Source organism: Vigna angularis, chromosome 3 (genome assembly GCF_016808095.1).
Source record: "Vigna angularis cultivar LongXiaoDou No.4 chromosome 3, ASM1680809v1, whole genome shotgun sequence".
Lineage (NCBI taxonomy): Eukaryota > Viridiplantae > Streptophyta > Magnoliopsida > Fabales > Fabaceae > Vigna > Vigna angularis.
The window spans coordinates 40,771,583-40,795,949 of NC_068972.1; the positions used below are offsets into that span (position 1 = coordinate 40,771,583).

The 24,367-nt window shown below is 28.6% G+C and overlaps 1 protein-coding gene and 1 non-coding gene across 2 annotated transcripts; one reads left to right on the forward strand and one right to left on the reverse strand.

Moving 5' to 3' along the window:
• Positions 1-16,004: 16,004 nt before the first annotated feature.
• On the forward strand, positions 16,005-17,643 carry LOC108326635 (NDR1/HIN1-like protein 1). Its single transcript, XM_017560238.2, has one exon. It carries the CDS (start codon positions 16,362-16,364, stop codon positions 16,989-16,991), a length of 630 nt encoding a protein of 209 aa, XP_017415727.1. The 5' UTR covers positions 16,005-16,361; the 3' UTR covers positions 16,992-17,643.
• Positions 17,644-19,144: 1,501 nt separating this feature from the next.
• TRNAM-CAU (transfer RNA methionine (anticodon CAU)) lies at positions 19,145-19,229 on the reverse strand. The gene is given in 2 exon segments: positions 19,145-19,180; positions 19,192-19,229. It is a non-coding gene; the product is annotated as a tRNA-Met (tRNA).
• Between the last annotated feature and the right edge of the window lie 5,138 nt (positions 19,230-24,367).

Here is a 24,367-nt window from a genome sequence, read left to right on the forward strand (position 1 = left end):
TATCTTTTTTTTACTACTCTTTTTTGTTTTATCTTGATAACTTAGTATGAATAGTGATTTTAGTATTTTGTTAAAATGAGATTTATTTTAACATTTACATTTTGTTTAATTTTGTCAGTTAGTTAGACCTTATGTTTAATATAATCATTTATTACCATCTTCTAGAAAGATCAGATAATAAACATTTATTTTAAGAAAGTTATTGAAAAAATCATTAAAAAGATTGAGGAATAACAACATCCGAATGAATCTAAGCACATGCTTAAAGGTCACATATAATATCACATTCTCAATCATAAACTCATTGTATTTATTCTCAATCATAAACTCATTTTATTTACTTAATTATAATGCCTCTTTGTGCTACCATAATCTCACAATCTACTTCAACTATAATAATTTATCATAAGTCGTTTGAAGTAATTTAACTAGTAATAATTATTCCATATACAAGAGCCTTCCTATTAGAAAATACTAAGGTCGATAAAAGACAACAAAAACTTTCTTGTATAGACTCGTATTCAACTTCAAGAATAGAGGAGACATTTAAATACAAATGCATTATTCACTATACATCTTAAATGAAAAAAAAACATAATTTACTATAAATCTTAAATGAAAAAAAAAACATAACTTAGATTTTCATACTTTTCATTCTCACAACTTAAAAATAATTCTTAGATACATAAAAAATAATTTATGTGATGCTTAAATATTTTCTTAAAAATAATTTACTATAAAACTCACATATTATGAATTCTAATCTTGCATAATATATGTGATGCTTAATGAGTAAGAAATTTTATTATTATATATTAATATTTAAAACACGTTGGATAAGTCACCGCAATAATATAAACTGGTGTTAACTAGTTTAATTATAAGAAAGTTATCTAAATCTGTTTTAGTAAATATTTAAACTAATTTATGAATGATGAATAAATGGAAATTTATAAAATTCAGCACAATTGTTTACAAGTGTTTAATATTTATGCAAATATAATTGTTTATATTTAATATAAAAATTATATACAAACAGATGAAACTTTAATAACTTATTTACATACAAATTTGAGTAAAAAATCTATTAACTAACACTATCAAAGCACTCAAACACTATAGAAAGAATTATTCATTTAATTATTTACTTGTATTTATTAACAATCTTTTCCCTTATATCCTTTCTTGGTTTGTGTGTGTCAAATCATCGCTAAATTCAAAGGAAGCTTAGAATTATATATTAACAAGATGTGAACAGAAAACAAAAGCGCTCCAAGAAAAAAAAAATCGAGAAAAAGAAATAGATATAAAGTAAAAATATTTAAATATTTAGTTAAGTAGAATAACTTAAAAAATTGAAAATTTATTTAATTTGATTACTTTAATATAAATAAATAACTAAAAATATATGAAAAATAATAGTGAGTTTCACTGTTTAAAAATCATCTTTCTTTCATATTTTCTTTCAACCAAAGAAATAAAATTAAGTTTCTTCGTCATTTTTTCCCCTTCTCCATCAAACAAATAATAATACTGTTTTTATTCTACAATTTATCTAATGTCTCCCATTCATATTATAATTGATTTTTAAATTTTAAAAGCTCATATTTTAACAAATGGGATATGTTAAAAAATTATGAATTACCAAAGCAACAACCCAAAAATCAATGAAATTAAGGCCCACAATAATGAGCCCAAGCCCATTATCCTTACCTAATTCAACACCGGCCTATATGTTCAAAGACAGATATGTGCTTTAGATTAACAAATAACTCAAGTTATTATGTGTTCTTTAATTTATATGAATTATAAATATTTATGTTAATAAAAAATAATAATTAAAAATTAGATATATTTTTTATAATTTGGAAATTTTGAATTTGATTTTCAATAATTTTCCAGTTACTTGAGTTTTTTTTATCTCTAAAATTAAGCAAATTTGATTTTTTTTAGTTAATTTGTTTCACTTACAAACCCCTCTTCATTATTTATTTAAGTGTTTGCGAAGTACTTCTATTCACTATGAAATAATATAAAACTTTTAGACATAAGAAAATATAACTGTTGATAAATTTTAAACAATGCATGAAAGGTTATGTCAGAATAAATTAATATTTTTATTTATTTTAGGTGTAATCATGGCCCCTATTTTCAGTAGAAGAAAATCTACGTCAATTTGTAACAAAAATAATATAAAAATAGAATGAGGATTTTAGACTAAGTAGAATCAATAAGATGACTAAATTTAGTTAAATATGTAAAACAAAATGTAAAGACTAAAATAAAAAATCTAAACCACAATGATCAATTCATGTGCTGAGTATATTGTAATTTTGATTCTCTATCAAGTTTTTTTAATATCTATTTCATATTCAAAATAGATTGAATGATTTTGATATTTTAAAATAAAATTAAAATATCAATATATTTTTTATGTTCGGTCAGCGTCTTAATAATAGAAAACTTTATATTGTAGAAGTCATTATTGTATCACATCAATATGATTATCCTTCCTTAATGCTTTTCATTCAAATGCGGCCAAACTAAAAAAAAAAAAAAAGCAAAATTTAGAAAAACTCACATAAATGTCCAAACACAGATTGAAAAAAATATGTCATTCAATTTATAGCTTAAATGTGTAAGCACTTTAATTTATTAGGCCAAAATATTCCCTTACTATGTTTTGACTTAATTACTTTTTATAAATTACAATTACTTTTATTTTAGTCATTTACATTTAAAACTTTCATTTTAAATTAATCAATATAAAAATGTGATTTTTTTAAAATATTAATTTTAAAAAATAATATAATTTTCTTAAAATTAATTTTACTTATTCTCTTTTTTTTTATTTGAGAACTTAAAATACTTTTTTTTAATTTAAAAGTATAAAATATCTGGTGATGTATGGACCGTATCATGATAAAAAAAACTAGATTAATTACATTCGTAGTGTTAATATCATGAATATTTCCAACAGACTATTATAAAAATTCAAATAACTTTTTTTAAAATTTTATTTGTGAGATTTATTCTTCAAATTTTAGAAATTTAGTTCACGTCTTTAATTTTGTATAGATTTATTACAATTTTTTTATGTTTTGATTAAACAAATTATTTCTTTAAGGCACTTTTAATTCACGTGTTAGGGCTATTAATTGGAAAATAATAAAATAAATAGAACATACAAAAAAATACACACTTATAATAAATTTACTACAAGTTCATCTAAAGTTAACTTATCTGGTATAAAGCATTAATAATAAATTCATCTAAAATTGTGAACAACACCGTCTATAAATGAAATAAATTCATATTTAGTGACAGGCGTATTATTATTAAATGAAAGACATATTTAGTCACATGCACATTATTGTTAAATGAAACACAGCTTCTAAAATAATCTAAAAGCATGATAAACAACATCTATTAAACCATACCATAGTATATCTTTGCAATGTTAAAGTGGCATGTAACAAACTTATGTTTAATATTATATTATCATTAATGTAAGACGGTATCTAAAAGCATATGTTACCAAGCTGGATGTAGGTTTTTTATTTTTTCAATTTCTCTTCACTTGAAGTCATGTATATGTAACTAAACAATAATGAAATCAAGATATTTTTATTAATGGAGTGTTATATTTATCATCATTACCCAAGGGTTGATACCTTCTAGGTGTCCTACACCACTCATGCAAATCACTCATTTAATGTCATCTAGGACAAAACCTTATATACATATACAGTTATACACTTACATATATATAAGTAATTTATCTAGGATCCATCCCTCACAAAAGATTACCTAAAAAAAAAGATATTTCATGCATATATGTATCTCATTATTAATCATATACCTTTTAAAGTAGGTATAATTAACCATAAATATTATATACATTAACAAATATATAATGTGTATTAGGTATTAATTATAACACAACATTATCATGTTTCAACATATCATCATTTAAGTGAGTTTCTCATACTTGAGCCACATTATCAATATAATCTTTTTATTTATTTTGTTAGTGATATTCTCTTTGAGTAAAATGAAACCCAAAATTCTCTCTACCTTCTCCTTATTTTTGCATCATTTTCATTGCTTGAGTGTTCGGTACTAACTATCTTTACTAACACTTGAGTAACACTTACTAGCTTAGTTTAATCTAACAAGTTCCACAAACAAGTATATTGTCTTAGAGCGTTTGAGTGTTCAGTCAATATTTGAGTGTTTAGTCAATGCTTAAACACTCATGACACATGTTACAATCACTATATGTTCAACACAACGCTTGAACCATAAGTCATATTACTTGAGTATCTTGCATATAATGCTTTAGTAATATAGTTCTAGAAGAGAGATAATTATCATGACATTTCTCTCGCATAAGCTACAATACTTGAATCATACGCCATGTTGTTTGGACAACCAACATAATGAAAAATATAATACTTACTACATTTAACATACACTACCTAGACTCACTTAAGAAACAACACATCGCTTGAGTGTTATCAAACCAAATGGTCAATCAAATAAGTACAACACAAATTTTTATCAACCTTCATATGAACTTTCAATTTCTTCAAGCTCATCAACAATGCAAAAACTACGTTTATGACTATTAATTAACTTATCAATTCTTATTCATAACATGAACAATAATTACATTATTCATGCATCATTCAACTCCTTATACCACTGCATAAATAATATATTATAGAAGGGTTTTCCTTCAAGGGTTTTGAAAACCCCAAATAACTCCTGGCAGTTTTAGATGAAAACTACAATTATGTATTATTTTTATTTTACTTTTAAAATTTTCTAATGGTTATAAAGAAAACCGCAACTAACATTTAATATTTATTTATTTAAAATAAATTTTCGGTAGTTATTTTATTCAAATCGTCGGAAATTTCTATTAACTTTTTCCAAATTTCTCATCTCGTGCAATCATATTCATATTTTAAAACTTTGTCTTTTTAAGTTACCTCAAACCTTTGAACAAAGCAGAACAAAAATCCTAACCGCCCCATTCCTTTCTTTTCCTCTATCTTCCAGCTTCTTCTTGTCATGGTTATGCGATTGGAGATCCTTCTTGGGTCCAGTTGAAAACATGAAGAAGATGGCGGCGCCGGCTACCCCCTAAGTAGCGACAACTTTGGAAGGGCCAGAGCCGCGAGTACATTAGTCCTTGTGGTTTGGTTCACCAAAACGGGGATGGTAACCCCTGCCTTCAGGTCGCGCGCACAAGTGAAGAGAAGACCGGTGTTTACCGATGGCAGAAGCGGCGAGGGAGGAAAAGAGGACTTGCGTTGCGACTAACAACTCTTGCCGGACGATAATGGGTGGCGGTTGGTGACTTTGGCCGGCTGTGAATTCCTCTCTTTCTCTCTATTTCTATTTTCACCTTTCATTACAACCCTAATCATTTACTAACCTTTCTCTCTCTTTTTTCTTCTTCTTGTATTTTTCACTAGATTCAATTTTTTGGAACTATTAATTGCATGTTTATTCGTATATTGAGGGTTTGATTTGAGAAAAATGGATGCGTGCTAGTTTTCCAAAGAGAAAAAAAAACGTTTTTTATATTTTTTTTAGAATTTAAATAGATTTGGGGCGGTTTCTCCATAAACCTCCAAAAATTTTGGCGATAAAAAAAAACCTGCAAGCAATCACTATCGACGCAGGATTTTTTAGCGGTTTTCTTAACCGCAGGAACTACATTTTTCGGAGGTTAAAACCAACGGTATTGACTAAAATAACCTCTGGTAAAATTCAATTTTTTTGTAGTTTACAATGAGTCCATGATTCTTATTATATGCTTCATTTAATATCACATTTCACATAAGGAATATTACCACCTTTTACCTAAACTAAAAATGTGTTTCTGTCAAACTATTTATTAAAAATCATTTTTAGTAATCAAAACCGTAACATCCCAAAATATAGCATAATATTATATCATAGGTTAATCACATATAATAATATGATAGATCAGTTCATAGAGAGTTAGTAAAGTATTTTAACAGTACAGTTATCCAAAATAACCATAAAACTAAAAACTTTAAAGAGTAACATAAGTCTGATACAAAAATGTAGACATAAATCGAATGGTGATACAACACCATGTATAAACCAATCGGTTTACAAAAGATAAGCTAAGCTCATTGACCGAACGGTCCATTCTAAAACTATATACAACTGATGATTGAGCGATCCTAACCTAAGCAACATGATCCTCGCCTTCCAACGCTTGCTCCACCGAACACTCATCACCTTCTGTTCACATCCACAGGATGATCATTGCAAAAGAAAAGGTAACCGGACGAACAAAATAAGACAAAAAAAGAAAGTAGGGTAAGCTAATGTAATTTAATTATAAACACATCTATACATTTCATGCAATTTTAGTCTGTACGAAACCGAACGATACATCATGCAAACACTGAATACAAATAATCACATACACACCGAATACCGCAATTCACACACACACACACACACACACACATATATATATATATATATATATATATATATATATATATATATATATATATATATATATATATATATATATATATATATATATATATATAAACCGAACACTATGACGACCATCCGGATTGTATGAATATGTAGCTACAGTCGTCCTTACACTTTTGGTAGTGTAACAGTTGACACCAATCAAGCTACTACCCAAGGTTAATCCCATAATACCTACCTCGGCACCCTGAGGTGGTAGGACCTCCTGCTATTCTCACAAATGAAATATATCTCTCTATGTGAGAATGATACTAATAGAATTCCAGGATGAACGCCATCTTAGCATATCCTTATTCATACTTTACAATTCAATAATCATACACGAGACATTCCGCCTTAGAATTCTCTTCCACAGTATTTAAAAGTCAAAATTCTCATATTTAACATAATCTATCATTCATCAGTTATATTTTCAATCATAGAATAAAGAGAACATGTGAACGTTGGAGACCGAACACCTTCACACTACCCAACCGAGATGACCGAACGGTTCATAAGAGACAAAACAGAAGAAAATGACCAAATGCTATTATTGACTGACCACTATAGAAAACCAACTACTAGGAACTTAGCCCAACCCGAAGAGCTTAAACTGAACACTCATAGCTCAAACCAAACTCTTAAAAACTTAGGCCGGATGCTTTTACTGCACCGAGTACTTAGAGCGTATTGGATACTCTATCTAGACTGAACACTATTTTAAATATCAGAACACTGTGGTTAGACCGAACGATCATAAATAGATAACACCTCTAATAGACCGAACCCAGTTAATGATTGAGTACAGAACACAGCCGAACGTCAACAAAACAAAATTCTGAATAACACTTCTTAGACCAAAACAAGATATTTTTCTTAATTTCTAAACCTCCAAACTTGATTTCTAAGTTATTTTAAACCTATTCCACTGAACCTATTTCACACTGACCCCAACTCACATTTTCACATACTCTCTTTCCCAAACCAGAAATGACCGAACGTTCTACAATAGGAAACTCCAAACCAATTCACAGGTCTCAGCCAATCACAGAATTTGAATACAATTCAATCAAATATATCATTATTCATACATGTAAGCATTCAAACAGAAATTCCAAACACAGAAAAACATAATTAAATTACTAGCTTCCCCTACCACGAATAAACTTGACACTTCCTAAGCTTTCACCGTTTTGACTAACCAACAACCACTTCTAAAACAACCAACTAAATTTCTGATCGGTGAAAAGGGACCAACTAGAGGATCAAAGACAAAAAAACAGATTCAGAGAGATAGATGATGAACACATGCAAGCTAAATAGTGCTTCCATGTATCAGAAAAATATAGAACCTCACAGAATGAATGAGTTTACTTACCCACTTCACACAACAACTAGATTGATGGAAATGAAACTCTTGTCACCAAGGAAGAACTCAGACACAGCCTAGATGATGATCAGAAGAAGGAGAAAGTGAGAATTTGTAGAGAGAATGAGGAGAAATTTAGAGAGAAGAAGGAGGAAATAAAACTCAGAAATTTGGAGAGAAGAGGTGCATGCAAAAAGTGGCTCAACGTTTGAAAAGTTTACTTATATACTACCGTAAAAAACCGATCGGTCAATCAGTTACACACACCTATCTTCCACTTTCTAAATTTTCTAAATCCTTACATCTACACCTGACTTTCACTCGCTGCTAATTTTAATGTTCCTAACACAAACAATTTGAATAAATTTTCAAAACTTTTTATCAACATTAGTTCTTTTAACAAAATAAGAATAATGTGCATTTAGTATCGATCAGGATTCGATATTAATAAGTAAAAGGTGACATTAATCAGTCAATATAATTGAAATTGCATCACACATCCAACAAATTCTATAACCATGGAAACAAATTAATTAGTGTCCAATTTTGAAGTTAATTATTATTAATTTTTAAATTGAGTTTCAATTAAAATTGTTTATTTTTTAACCAAGTCGATGCTAAATAAAATCTATTTCAAATATTAATTTAATTTATGTCAATATGACGGATGTTAATGACAATAATTTCAAAACAAATTGATTTTTTTACAATGTTTCTATCTTCAACAAAAGTACAACATAGACAAAAAAAAAAACAGGTTTGGGATTGAAAGAGTTTTATAGAGAAAACAATGTGAAATCAAATTATCATCACGATAGATAAAGTAGATAAATGTGAACGAATGAGATATATATGAAAAGATTTATACACAAGAATGAGAGAAACAAATTATACACGAAAATATTTATCATTTTTAAATCTAACTCTACGAATAAAAATAATTTATAATTTTTATTTATAGTCACAAACTTACACAAATTCATAATATATAAATAAAATTAAGTTCGTCTGCTAACATAAAGTTAAAAATATATTATATTATTTTCATCAACTTAAATAAATAATAAAATAAATAAAATTAATCTTGATATTAATTTGTATAAGTGTCAATACTAAAAAAAATAAAATTAACATCAACGCAAACTAACTTTATTTATTTTTAACATTTATTTTAGTTTACATTCACTAGATTGACATTAACTTAATACTAAGAAAAATATTTATACTTATTAAAGAAATTTAAAAATAATGTTGTATTTATACAAAATGAAAAGAACTGAAGAGCCATTTTCTTTCGTTGTCGTTTACTCGATGCCTTTTTGAATTTGGAGCTTTGTTTGGTTAGAGAATTTTGATCAGCCATTCCTTCATCCTCAATATTGCAACCCTATGGCCGCCTAACGCTGTTTTCTTCTACTTTTTCACATTTTGTCTCTTTTAAAATCCTATCATGTGAACGTGAACTAATAATCAATGCATATCCACTACTTCTTTTATGGTAGGCAAAACGTGTAAGTCAAGTTCAAGTCAATAATTTTGTTTTATTCATTTTTTTTTCTTTTACTCTGTCTCCAAAATCTTTTATTTTTTATATTTTCTTGTGTTTTTTTAATATATTTTTGTGAAAAAAATTAGTTATCTTACAATTTTCTTACCAAAAACAAAACATTAGTCATCTTACAATTTGATGATTTTATCAATATTTTTGCGTTCATATCATATTTGCATGTCTATGCATCTTGGCAGAGATAAGTCTGATAAAAGAAAAAGGTAAACAGATTCCTTTAGAGGAAAACAAAGACAAACCATGACACACTACGAGCAATATCTTTTCTGCCGACCAAATTTGTTTCATGATATATATTCCTCTAATCATGTTATTTTGTCCAGCATTTACTGATTATTTATTTGTTGAAAATTTTTATGAGTTTTTAGTGAAATTTATGTTTTTATTATAACTTTATTCATAATATTTAAATTTTACTTAAGAGAAAATAAGTTAAGTATCACTCGCCCCAACTTATCGTTTCTATTTACTTTGAATCAACTAGGTCATTTTTATTTTCATTTTAATTTGGAATGAGAAAACAGTAAGGTAAAATTTATGATTGATATGTTGACTTGTATGCTTCCTCTTTGGAAGGGAGTTTAACATTTCTAATTTTAATTTGAGGAATGTAGTTCTTGTGTTAGTACATATTACAAATAATCAATTATCAATTGTAAAATAAGGAAGTTTTCCTCAAATAATATTATTTCATACACATAATTGGTATAATTAGTTATTTTATTAAGTGTGTTCATTAATTTAAATGTTAATAAAATAAAGAAAAAATGTCGAAATTAATACATTACAACAAATTTTAAAATTACAAAAGGAATTTAATCGATAAAATAAATTTGTTAATAAATCTAAATTAAAGACGAATTTAACTGACGAGTTTTTGGTTGATAAATCTGTCGTAATATATACTTCACTTATTGATAATATTTTTCATTGATAGAATTTGTTAGTAATTGAAATATATATTATTGACAAATTTTTTTATTAATAAATTTTGTCGATAATTATAAATTTTAAAATTTACTGATAAAATTCGTTGATAATTTAAAATATTTATACAGATGAATTTATTTGTCAGTAAGAAGAGAGACAAATTTTTTATCCAAAAAGTCTAGTAGGTGCATAGGTCGTAGAAATTAGGATGTTGAAATATCGTTGTAGACCATCATAGCAAGTGTAGAAACATAGCCCCCTCCTTTGATCTCCTTCTTCAAAGCAAGCATGTTTCTACTTTCTCAATGTTTGTGGTCACCATAGATAACTGCAACGCCTACCACAGGTGTGTTTGGCAACCGCATTGACTCGCTAGATCCAAAGACATCATCGGTGTTAGTAGTGTTGTGCTTCTCCTTTCTCACGTGAGGGTTCCACCTTTTTTCCTTCTTCTCTGTCATTATTATATTGAGACAGTAATTGTCGAACCTCTTCACCACAGTCGCGATCCAATTCATCACAGTCATTGCAAAATTTTCCTTTTCTATTTGTTTATTGCATGTGTAGGTATTGAGTCTGTTGTAATTAGAAAACAAGTGATAATAATGATGAAGAATGGAGAACATGATTTGGTTCTATTGGACATTTGTGTTGATTAAGACCGATAGTGTTGGATTGACCAAAAAGTGAAGATGAAATTGGAAAAATAAAGGAAGAACAAGATTAAGGGAGGAGAAAAAAAATGAACTAGATCGTGATATTTATCGACGAAATTTTTTGTATGTAATTATTAATGAAATTTACCAATAAAACTTTTTATCAATAATTACTGACATATTTTACCAATGGAACTTTTCGTTGCCGACAAAATAAGAATTTCGTCGACAATATTTACTGATGAAAAGTTTACTAAAGAATTTTTTGCATCGATAAGTCGTCAATAATATTGATTAACCAACAAATTTTTAACATTATCAACGAATTTTAATTGTATGTAATATTAATTTTTCTAGTATTGATAGTTATTTTAATGTTTCTTCAAATGAAACAAAATAAAAACCAAATAAAAAAATATATTAGATTGTCTTATAACTTAAGAAAGCTTACATAGTGAAAGACTCAAAATTTGTAATCAAATATTATGATGAAAAGTATACACAAATAAAAACATTAAAAAAAACATAAATAATTAACTAAGTGTGGTCCTAAGAAATATTTAGTTTGATAAAAGATAGATTAACATTTATTAAAATTCAATTCATCATTTAAATTAAACTACATAAAATATGTAATCAAGATTTTGATGAAATGAAAAATACATTAAAATATGAGTGCACTTGATAGATATCAAATTATGCTGATAGTTCAAAAATCAATCAAAATTATGTAAAAAAAAATAGATCTTCTAAAAAGAAAAAAAACAAATAGAATAATAAAAATCAAATTTTAGGTTACCTAATAATAAAATAAACATTTATATATTCATCTTTATTCTTATATTAATAATCTTTATTCTTATATTAATAGTAACATTTTCCAAAAATATTTTAATGTATCAAATAAATATATATAAATTTTGAAGTGTGAAATATATAAAATATACTAAAATTAAGAAAAAAAACTTTTATTTATATATCATTTACATCTATATAAAAAGGTAATTGAAGAAAGTGTCTTCTAATATCACCTGGTATACTAGATTAAAAAATTAATTCAAATAAAACAAAATAATAAGAGATTATTTGCACAAACATTACAACTTTTTATAGATGTACCGTATGACTTTTTGATCAACATAGATAAAAAGGGTCCAGCTAGGTAAGTTACAAGAATAATCATAATTACAATCTTGAGATCGAACGGTTGTGACCCACAAACCACACTGTCGTTCTCCAAAACGAATCACAGCTAATATTGATTAACTTACGACAAAGTATGATTATTGCTAATTAAATCATAGTTAGATCGTCACTAATCTATAAAGCTCATTCTGAAGTCTATAAATACAAGTTTTAGTAGTGTTGTCAAAATGGGTCACCTAACTCAACCCAACCTCACCCGACCCATCAAGGGTTGGTCACTTAACGAGTCAACATAACCCTACTCACTTACTAATGAGTTAAAAAAAATTGAACCTGACCGAACTCACCATGAGTTGATGGATTAAACGGGTTGACTCACTAACTCACTTATAACGTGTTCACTTGAATGGATTTGGGGGAGAGTGACTGAATGAATTTGAGAGGATTTGAATGTAAATTTTTTGTTGTTTATTTGAGTGGATTTGAAGATAAGTGAGAATGAATTTGAAAGTAAATTTTTTTAATCTGTCGCAGCAATCAAATCCTACACTAAATTCTTTTGAGTGGATTTGAAGGTAAGACGAAAGTTGGACAAATATTCGGACCTTCAACAACTTATAACAAAGTGAAGCGTTGACCTTGACTTTATACCCAGAATTTTTTTTGTCATATTCTAAATAAGAGAAAAACATTTTCAACTTATTGCAATTAATTTTAACACTATTGTACAAGGGTTATTATGTTAGGGGATATCATTAAAATATTACTAGCTATTTTATTATTTGTAATTTTAAGGATATAAATTAGTTAACAAAAAATATAGATGGAGTGTTTTTGTTTTGATTTTAATATATAAATAAGTTGAATGAATAGGCGATGTAGAAAGAGTGATAAAAAGAGAAGTTGGGAATGTGAGAGTTTCGAAGAAGCATTTGTAGGGTCTGAATCTTAAGTTGAAACTGTCAAAGCTTAAATAATGGAGAAGCTCGGGATCACGGAAGAGAATAATAAATCATCCTGAATGTCAGTGCATGAACACGTGTTTGCTTGGCCCATCTCTTCACACATTTTTGTCCTTTCAACTTCCCTCTTATGCCCACATTTTTATCATCTTTTTTAACAACTTCTCTCCAATTCTGCCTACAGTAATGGAGGATATTCTCATGTCTCTCTAATTTTTTTTATAAAAAATCATTCAAAAATCTTTTTTCTTCAATTCTTAGAGACTATATGCAATTTTTAATATTTATTCTACTTTCTAAAAGAATTTCAAAATAACATTTTTTTATATATAAGAATTGAGCATAGTTTAACAACTCATACTTATTTAAAAGTTGTTTATTTGGTCAAATAAGTTAGGTGTGTGTAATTTTCAACAGTAATCATGGTTAATAAAATTGACTTTTTGATCTAGATGGAGAAAGTGAATTGATGGATACTGTTTTTGCGGTTCTTAATTTCAAGGTACAGCAGCCACATATTTTTCTCCATTTTCTAGCTGCTAACGTTGGATTTGCCTGTTCTGTCGGTGCTTATTTTGTTCATTTTCGAAAACAAAATAAAATTTATTTGCACTGATAAGAAAATTCAAACATGGTAGGTCCATTTGAACGACCCAGAAGAACTCGATCTTAACTAGGTTCTTCATGTTTCGCGGTTCAACTTCATGGCCTTATCAATGTTCCACACATGACTATATAATGTAATAATTGTTATTATTCACTGTTATCACGTACGTTCTTTTTTAGTTTCTTTTAAATTAATAAAATAATTATAGAAAAATAAAAGTATTTTAAACATTGAATAAATATTTTTTAATACAAATTCAATTAAACGATTTAATGTTTCTCATAATTATATAATTGGTTTCTACATTTCCACTGCTTTGAAAGCAGAGATGATCATTCCTGAAATACATCATTGGAATCGGAAGGTAATTATCATTTTCTTATGATTAATAATGTTATCCCATACAGTTGTATTATTATAATTTTTTTTCCGTTACTTGATGACGTGAAAGAAGCATTACCATGTTGAAAGGGCCATCAACTAATATAAAGGAACTAATAATTTAATCTTTTGTCATAAAATTAGGTCCACTTTCAAATTAAAAACTATTATACTTTGAATAATAAATTTTAAATTATTATTTTTTTGTAGTAATGTTATTGAAGAAAAACAATTATAGAGATATCTAATTGTTTTTGGTTCCACTACACTTGATTTTCTTTTCTTTGTCTTTCACATCATATATCAAAATTATACTTTCTTTCTCCACCTTTTTCCTTTTCATTTTATTTCTATCATACCCACTGAAATAGAGTGAAGATTAATCAACACTCAAAAGTAAAGCACCCCTATATTGAGTTGGCAAGCATCAAAAATTGCCCAAAGACAAGAAAATTGACAAGTAAGAGTGGAACGTTAGTATTGACAACCGTAGAACGTACACATCCACGTATGATTAGTAAATGTTAACATCAATACCTTTCTAATTAATTGCTCCAAAGGAAAATTATCTAATAATACTTTTATATACTCACTCTATCTCATGATAAATATCGTGGAAAAGAAAAAGATAAATTTTAGAATATTCAAAAGTACTATTTTAGTTTATTCAACAATGTTTATTGTTATCTTTATTCATGTTGTAGGAAAAAGACTATGAATAAATTTGTTTATTTACATCTGAAAGCGTTCATCGTTTAAAAGTTAATGTCAATAATAATTTATAAATGAGCTTATTCTTTACTTTATCTAAATATCTATTAAAGATAAAATTATTAGTTATTATAAAAATCATAATAGACTTATAAAAGTGCCTATATAACTATTAGACATTCTTTCTTTCTTCAATATACCATAATACTTTTTTCAAGACAAAATAACAAGGTGTCACCTAGAAAATTTCTCACCATATGTCGATTGTAATGAAGGAACAAACAATTTCTTAATATTATGTTGTAAGGAAGAAAAAGAAGAAGAAAGATATAGATGAAATAAAATGAAAAGTGTATTTATTTCTTTGAAGAGAAAGTAAAAAGAAAATCAAGAAAAGTTGTCATTTCTAATAATTATAGTTTGATTAAAATCAAGTAGTTCATTTATATAGAGATGAAAGAGAGATCATTTTGAAAAACATAAATTTCTTTTATGTTTGCACTGTTTTCTGACTTAGATAATGACATTTTGTTGTCAATTTATTTGCGAAAATACTTTCTTACGCTCAAATTCTTCCTTTAGTGACTTTTCATTTTATACACTTCGTTTTCTACATTTTTCAAACAAAAAGACCCCGTGAGTCCGTAGTGGGAACATTTAAATTACGATTAAAATTGTTGACACTTTCACCTATTTACCAACGTATTTTTCATCTACCGTTCTATACTGAAGGCGTGAGAGAAAATATCATTCTTATAAATGAATATCAAACTGGAAACTCATCTCTAATAATAAATATTATAGCCTAAAAATTGTGAGAAACGATTTAAGTGTGAAAGAATCAATTTTGTGGGCAGAAATTTTTGTTTACATAAACTTTTGAAAGCTGAATTCTCACACCAGCAGGCGACAAAAAGAGTACAAGATATTGAATATGTTTTTTGTACAAAAGTTACTTTCGTAAGTTTGGAACAAGGAATCGGTGTCAGTAGAGAGACATGTGTAAAAGTGGGCACTAGATGTAATGTAATGCAAAGGCATGAAAGAGCAGAAAAATTAGATCCTCTAGAGAGAGAGAGAGACATTACTATCGTAGCAGAAGTAAGGAAGAAGCATGCGTAACAAGATAGAGAAAATAACAAAAGTAGAAGGTTAAACCGGTTGAACATTATGGTTTTGTTTTGCGTAAGTTGTGGGACAGACACAGTGAGAGGTTCCATTTTCACACAGTGTTCTAATGAAATCAGGAAACTACCAATAAAGCATTAATAATTATGGTGGATTGGCCTCAACAACCAAAAGCAGCCTCCACCATTCAAATACCATATCCCAACTCTACAACATAGCACGATCTTATCACTATCTTAGAACACTACACTTCACCAAACGCAACCTCACACACCATCTACAAATTAATATCTTATTCCTCTCTTTTCTTTTCACACCCACACTACAAATTCAGACACACTCTCCTTCAGACCACCAACAACGAAAGACCATGTCGGTGAAGGAGTGCGACCACCACAAGGGAAAGAAGAGGAAGAACTTCCAGCGAGTCTTCTGGTGCATAGTGGTCTTCCTCTTCCTTGTCTTGCTCGCTATTCTTCTCATATGGGCAATCCTCAGACCCACCAAACCTACCTTCACTCTTCAAGACGTCACCGTTTACGCCTTCAACGCCACCGTCGCCAACTTCTTGACATCCAGTTTCCAAGTCACGCTCATCTCCCGCAACCCTAACGACCACATCGGAGTCTACTACGACCGCCTCGAAACCTACGTCACTTACCAGAGCCAGCAGGTGACCTTCCGCACCTCCATCCCTCCCACCTATCAGGGCCACAAAGAGGTCAACGTTTGGTCTCCGTTTGTCTACGGCACCAACGTCCCCGTCGCACCCTTCAACTTCCAAGGCCTCAGCCAGAACCAGGCTGCGGGTACCGTCCTCATCACCGTCAGAGCTAACGGCAGGGTCCGCTGGAAGGTCGGCACCTTCATCTCCGGCCGCTACCACCTCTACGTCCGCTGCCCCGCCTTCATCTCCTTCGGCGCCCGCACCAACGGCATCGTCGTCGGCGAAAACGCCATCAAATTCCAGATCATCCAACGGTGCTCCGTCAGCGTTTAAACTCGCCGCAAAAATTTACCAACTCATTCTCTAACACACTCTTTCAAACACACCTTTTCATCGGAAAAAACTTACATACAGTATTATGAATACCATTGATGTTGTTCTTCGATTGTGGTCGGAGTTTCACCTTTTACAATGCATTTACATTGAAAAACAACATCAACAATACTGTAAACAAGTTTTACCCTTTTATTACCTCCAAAAAAAAAAACTAAATTTAGTGATGTACATTATTTTACATCAATAATTTAGTGACGAGCTTTCAAGAAAACATAAGCACAAAATTTCGTCACTGATTTTAAAATTTTTTGAAAATATCACAATTTTACTGTCTCTTAACATGTTGAAGATGTTACGGTATATATTTCGATCAATGAAAGAATAATGAAGAGTGTGTTGAAAGAATGTATTAGAAGTTGGTAATGTTCTCCCTTAGTGTATTTTTATACGTATGTATGTATTCTTCCTCTGTTTTTACTGTACGTAAAGTCGTGTATGAATTGGCCACTAGATGCTTGTTTTCTACGTTTTGCTATGTGAAACAGACCAAAGAGTCGGATATAGCAAAACTACAAGATGCAAAAAGGAGGTTAAATGTAAGTTGAGGTACGATGGCAATAAAATTTCTTGTTTCAATTTGGATAAGAAAGAGAATGATGAAGCTTGGATGGATTCTGAGTCATTATCTTCTCTGTAATATTTTATTGTTTTTTGTGTATGTGTGTGCATATTCACAGGCCATATTCCATCTCGCTTTCTTTATGTGCAGGAAATGGACCACTTTAGTATTATTTGAGTGTCACTTTTATCTTCTTTTTTTCTTGCGGTTAGTGATTGAATATTCATTTGGGTAGATGCACCAAGTTTCAGGTTCCTTTTGGTGTATAGTGTTATTTAGGATAGAAAAAGGTTTGGAAGAAAGGTGGTGGCATGGTAAGGGAAAATGAAAGTGCAAAAGTTAGTGAAAATTTTAGTGTAATGAAAAGAGATTTAAGAGTAAAGGTGAAGAATTATTGAGGTGGTTGTGGGTGCCTAACTTTTGGAGGAATATTATTGTGGATGTGTAAATTGATGCACACACGGCATGGTGATGGTGGTGGTCCTTTTCAAACACCATCACCTTCTTTGGCTACTAATAATATCAACAAAGAAAGTTTTTCTTCCATTAAATCAAAGTTAAGATGACACGACTCAAGGACCTTTTTACTTGACGGATTCAGTTTTTTGTGATTTTATAAATATTAAAGTAAGATGATAAAAAATTGGGTTGTACAAAAAATCTTACTTATTAAATTATGATAAAAATTATTCAACATAACAATTTTTTTTATATTTTTCAATAATTTGTTTTACATGATAAATATAATGTGCGATTCTTTATTCACTACCAAATGATTATATTATTGTCTTTTGCCAAAGGTAATGGACGTCCGAATTCACTAAAAATGAGTTGTGAATTTTAAGAAAATGATTATTTTATAAAGAATTTGAAATATTTTTATGATAAAATATATATTGCCGAAGAAAATTTAAAGTGCACTAAAATTTTAAGGTTTTGTTAGAATAGTTAGATTGTTTAATATTAAATAGTTTTTAATTCTATTTATGAATTAAAAATTAAAAATTACTTTTTTTTTTCTTTATACTTTATTTTTAGTTTGATTTTGAACCGAACATATTTTACCTAATCAAAATAGAGACGTAATTGATATAACATTTTTTTCATTATTATTATTATTAATAAAAAGAAGAGTTATTTTTTATTTAAATGTTGTTATAGCACTTGTGATACCTGTTAAAATGGAATCACGATAACGAATAAAATGACATACAACAAAACAAATAATTTGAGTTTCATTCAACATCAGTATCAGCTATATTAAATAATACTTTATATTTCTTTTAGTTGAACAAAAAACTTTATATGTCGTTTTTTAAGAAAATGATTATTTTTAAAAATCATATTTTATATAGTCTTAAATAAAAAATATCTAAAAAATTTATGTACAAATACTAATGTGGATAAATTAAAAAAATTGGACATGTAATATAGGAAATTAGTAAAGAAAAAAAATAGAAAAATAGGAAATTTACGACATCATTGTTTTTTTATGTGAAAAATAAGACAGGTTTTATGAAAATAAAAAGAATGGGGTGAGAGAGGCTCGAACTCTCGACCTCAGGATCACTCAGAAGCTATGAGACCTACGCGCTAGCCAACTGCGCCACCACCCCCTTGTTTGTTAATTAACAAATCTTATTATATATAATTAATATAGAACTGGAAGAACGACGTACCAAATGGTAATTTTCTAAAATCTAGCCATTTTTTATATTTTTTCAAAAAATTGCATTCTTTTAGGAATTTTTTCTAAATTAGGCTTTCTTCCTAACTAAAAGGCATTATCACGTAATGAGCAAACAAGCAGAGAGAGGCGAAATTAGGTTAATTCTTTATAAAAAGTCTAATATTACTTTTACAAATCATACACAAAAAATATAATTAATGCTCTTTTTTAGCGTGGGCTGGAGGAAAAAGTTGTTTTTAGAAATTACACTTTGCTTAAAAAATTTTCATTAATGGTATAGCATAATACCAACTTAAGTCATATTATGAGTTGCTTGATTTAGATCTAATAATAAGTCTAGACTTGCATTAATTTAAAAGTTTGGGACCGTTTAAGAAGTTTGGTAAGTAAATTAAATGGTTCGAGTCATACCATACATCACTTGGCAAAGTTTTGTGCAAATAAAAAAACCTAACGGAAGAGTAAACTTTGAAAATTTTCTAGTTTAGGTTTAACATGATATTTAAATATGAATATATGTAATTGTTCAAGTATAGGGTTGTTTAATTAGTGCTTGAGATTACCTATTCCTAACGCTAAAGTGTAACTTAACCTAATCTATATCTTAGGGTTCTTTAACCAAATTTAACTCCTTCAAAGTTTAAACTTGTCTTGAAAAACATAGTTATTACAAGCAAATTATTAATGAAGAGGTTAATATTCACCGACAGACCAGCCAGTTCAATAAGACAAGAATGTTAAAGATTAAAGGAACTTTCTTTTGATTTGTCTAATCACCATCACTAACGATATCAATGCATTATGAATAAGATGCTGTTTTGAAATATGGTATTCAAATTAGGAATTAGACTATTTAAGTAAAAATATTTTAAGAAAGGGTATATGTATTATTTATTTATATACATATAAATCTTAAATTGCAGTTGTTATGAAACAGATAAAGTAATAATTTATACATCCTCCATCTCAAGATAACTACAGTTAAAGGTTCTCTTACATATAATAAAAATAACAAAAAATGTATTATTTTTTGAAAAAAAATATGAGCATACTCTCATTATTTTAATAAATATAAAATAATTGATTTAAGAAAAAATTAAGAAAAAATAACGCTTTATTAAAAAAGTTATTAAGAAGAAATTAGACAGTTAAAAGTGTATTAATTGTGAGAGAGATGAATTAGTTTGACTCTTTTGAAGATGTAAAAGTTAACATTGTTGTGATGTGGTGTAAATGGGCTGGGTACTTTCAAAGGTGCGCAATTAATTGTTGAGTGATGTTTCCTTCATCAATCCATCTTTTTCATACACTTTTTCAATCTTTTTTTAAATTCTAAATTTATCCTTTTTACTTTTTACATTTACTAATTTTACTTTTTATTTTTTAAAACCCTAATCTCAATTCTCTCTCACTTTCACTTTCTCTTTCACTCTGAGCAACAAACCCCCACCTCCCATTGTCACTTTTTCTCTTACAGAACAAGCAAATTCTGCATGGTATAAATTTAAAACATTTATAATTTATGATGAGTTTTGAAGTATCATGATTCCATAATATAATCTGCTAAAAATTTCTTTCCCACTTCCTTATCTTTAAATAACCAAACTTGAAAATTTATTACATCCCTGCTTACAATGGTGCAATGAAAGAGAAAAATGTTTGTTGACTACAAAATAAAAAGTGAATAAAATAAAAAATAGTTAGTTCAGCTTATCTTCTGCTTTTTTTTGTCAAATTTTATGTTAACGAGAGTAAAAATTAAAAGAGAAAGAGAAAGTGACAGTAAAAAATCAGGGCTTGTTGCGAAAAGTGAAAGGAGAACTGAAAGTGATAGAAGATTAGGATTAGTGTTTTAAAATATAAAATGTAAAATTGGTAAAAGTAAAAAGTAAAAAAGATAAATTTAGAATTTAAAAAAAATTGAGAAAATGTAGGAAGAAGATGAGATAACGAAGGGATCACTCTTTATTATCTTGCAAGTACTCTGGGCCTTGGGCGTCACTGCTACACGCTTTTTTCAAATGATAGGTGTGTACATGAAAATGATATTTCTTTGGAATAAAATCTTTAGTAAGTTTCTTTCGAATAAATTCATTTTCAGAATTTAAGAAAATGGCTCATCCAAAATATAATATATTACCTATTTTGGACCGGTGGGACGAACGGATTTTCTCTAATCGGAATTTATTGCATGTTATTCAAATTAATTATACTTATATAATTAATTTATGATAAATTTATGTGATGTATTTAAATTAGAATAATAATGATAATAATGAATTATCGTAAATTTTATTACAATAATATAAATTATTTTCAAATATTTGTTATTATTGTTTTATATTGTATTTTAATTTTTATTATTATTATATTAGTATTATTATGTTATTATATTATTATTCAATATTTTTACGTATTATAATATATTATTATGTAATGCATAATAATTACAAAATTAAAAATTTATATTTAATAAATACTTAGGGAAACTTAATTTTTTTCATTGAATCACGGTCAGAATTCTTTTTAGTATTTAATAAATACTTAGGGAAACTTAATTTTTTTTTATGCTCATCATAACTATTTATGGTGATAAGAGCACTTTTTTATTTATATTTTAATTTTTCTTGTTACATTATTAGTCAAAATGTTTTTTTTATCAATGGAAGACTATTTAGTAGATGTAGACTATTGTTCGATTGAGGTCTTTAGAGGTTATATTTTTCTATCTATTGTGATTATTTTTTATCATCAACACATATATGTTATTCTTTGTTAATAGTTTGTTAGAATTGTTTTAATACGGTTCACTAAGTTTCCCTCTTCACATAAATCAAAAGGTTAGAAAACAAATATTTCAACCAACAATGTTAGCTTAAATAATTGTGATTTATATATCAGCAGAAAACAATTTTGGTCCATGTTAAATAAAAAAACAAATTCATCAATATTAATTAAAAAATATTGGTAAACTTTAACAAAATAAATAATATCAATTAATATCAACTAAAAATCACTAATGTTGATGTTTTTAATAATTATTTAATATTTAAATAAATTTTAGCATTATAGGATGTAATTCATCTTAGACTATTATAAAAATTGTGTCGTTACACAAAATATTGCAAAATATCTAGTGTTGATTTGGTTGTGCACGTTCCGCAAGAATTGGAACGTTGCAACTCCGAGTCTTGTGCTTCCATCAATTTTGTTGCTGTCAACGTTTATTTTAGGTTGCAATGTTTTATTTTATTAAAAATATTATATTCCCTAGGAGATATTTTGGCAGATATTTTGGATAAATAGAGTACTTCTTCCTTCACTCTAAAACACATCATCAAAAATCATTATTTTCTCATTCTCTCTTCTCTTGGTTTCATTTTTCTCTTTTCTTCTTTTCTTAAAAATATTCTGGGTTTATTTTATTCTCTTTATAGAGATCCTTGCTAGTTCTGATATCCTCATAAATTTTGAGAAGTTCCTCTGAGAAGTTTGCGCAATACACTGCGGATAAGTCCTTAAGGACAGTGATCTACACGCCTCGGGAAATCCTTTGTTCGTGATCTTTATTCTTTTATTGTCAGCTTCTACAACAATCTTAAGGACTTATGGCTGACATCAACAACTCAATCCCGGAGGATCAAATCTTTGTTTCCAAAACTCATACGGTATTTGCGAAACCATTTTCGGATGTGTCAAAAGTCGAGGTCTTCTCTAGATAGAACTTCCGGAGGCTAGCAAGGTGCTCGCAGCAATAGTGGCTTATTATCGCATTTGTAGGGACCACGGATGAGGATGAAGAAGAGGGAGACGAGGCGACAACTTAATGTTCATTGGAGTTAGGATGATGAACCCTAATGTTCATGTGTCATGCCTTTGTAATGTTTGAGGAAAGATGGAAAATATTTTCTCTCCAGAGAAAGGAAAAGAAACAAGAAGATGAGATACTTAAGTAAGTTTTCGTATACTTTACCTACAAAGAGAAAAACACAACCAGGTATTTTCTCATTTTCCAATCTTAAATATTTTAAAATTGTGGGGGTGTAGGTAATTTTACTTAATTACTTGAAGAAATAAATTTGATTTTTCACCTAGTGATGCTAATAAATGTATGTACTCTAAATTTGAAAATGGTGATTGTGTCATTATATGTTTGTATGTGGATGACATGTTAATTTTTGGTACATGCAATGAGATTGCTGTTAGAACTAAACTTTTTCTAGGATCGAACTTTGAAATGAAAGACATGGGTGAAACCAATATAATTTTAGGTGTTAGAATCATAAGGAAGGGAGATAATATATTACTATCCCAAGAAAAATACATTGAGAAACTTCTTAAGAAGTTTGGGTATTATGATTTCAAACCCGTGAGTACCCCTTATGATGCTAACTCTAAATTAATGAAAAATATAGGAGAATCGTTATCTCAGCCTTAGTATGTCCAAATAGATAATTAGGAGCTTACTACACTTGATGAACTTTTCTAGACCTGATATTGCTTATGCAGTAGGTAGACTGAGTAGATACACTCAATGTCCAAATCAAGAACATTGGGATGCACTTTCCAGGCTTATGAGATACTTAAGAGGTTCAATGGATTATGCCATTGAATATAGTGGATTTTTCGCTGTACTAGAAGGGTACAATGATGCTAACTAGATCTTTGATTCAGATGAGACAAAATCCACTAGTGGTTATGTATTCACACTTGGGGGTGGTGCGATTACATGGAGATCAGCCAGACAAACAATTATTGGAAGATCAATAATGGAATATGAGTTTGTCGCTCTTGAGATGGCTTGTATAGTGAGGCTGAGTGGTTGAAAAACTTCTTAGCAAACATTCCACTAGGAATGAAACCAACCCCATCGGTGTCAATACACTGTGATTGCCAATCAGCAATAGCTATAGCTAAAAACAAGAATTACAATGGAAATAATAGACATATCCAATTGAGACACAATTTGATGAAGCAACTGCTAAAGAGTGGAACTATTTCCATTGACTATGTGAAGTCAAAATGGAATCTAGCATATCCTCTGACAAGACAAAACCCCTGGGA

Excerpts from the sequence above, each read along its gene's own strand:
- LOC108326635 (XM_017560238.2), top strand. The coding sequence starts at position 16,362 with ATGTCGGTGAAGGAGTGCGACCACCACAAGGGAAAGAAGAGGAAGAAC.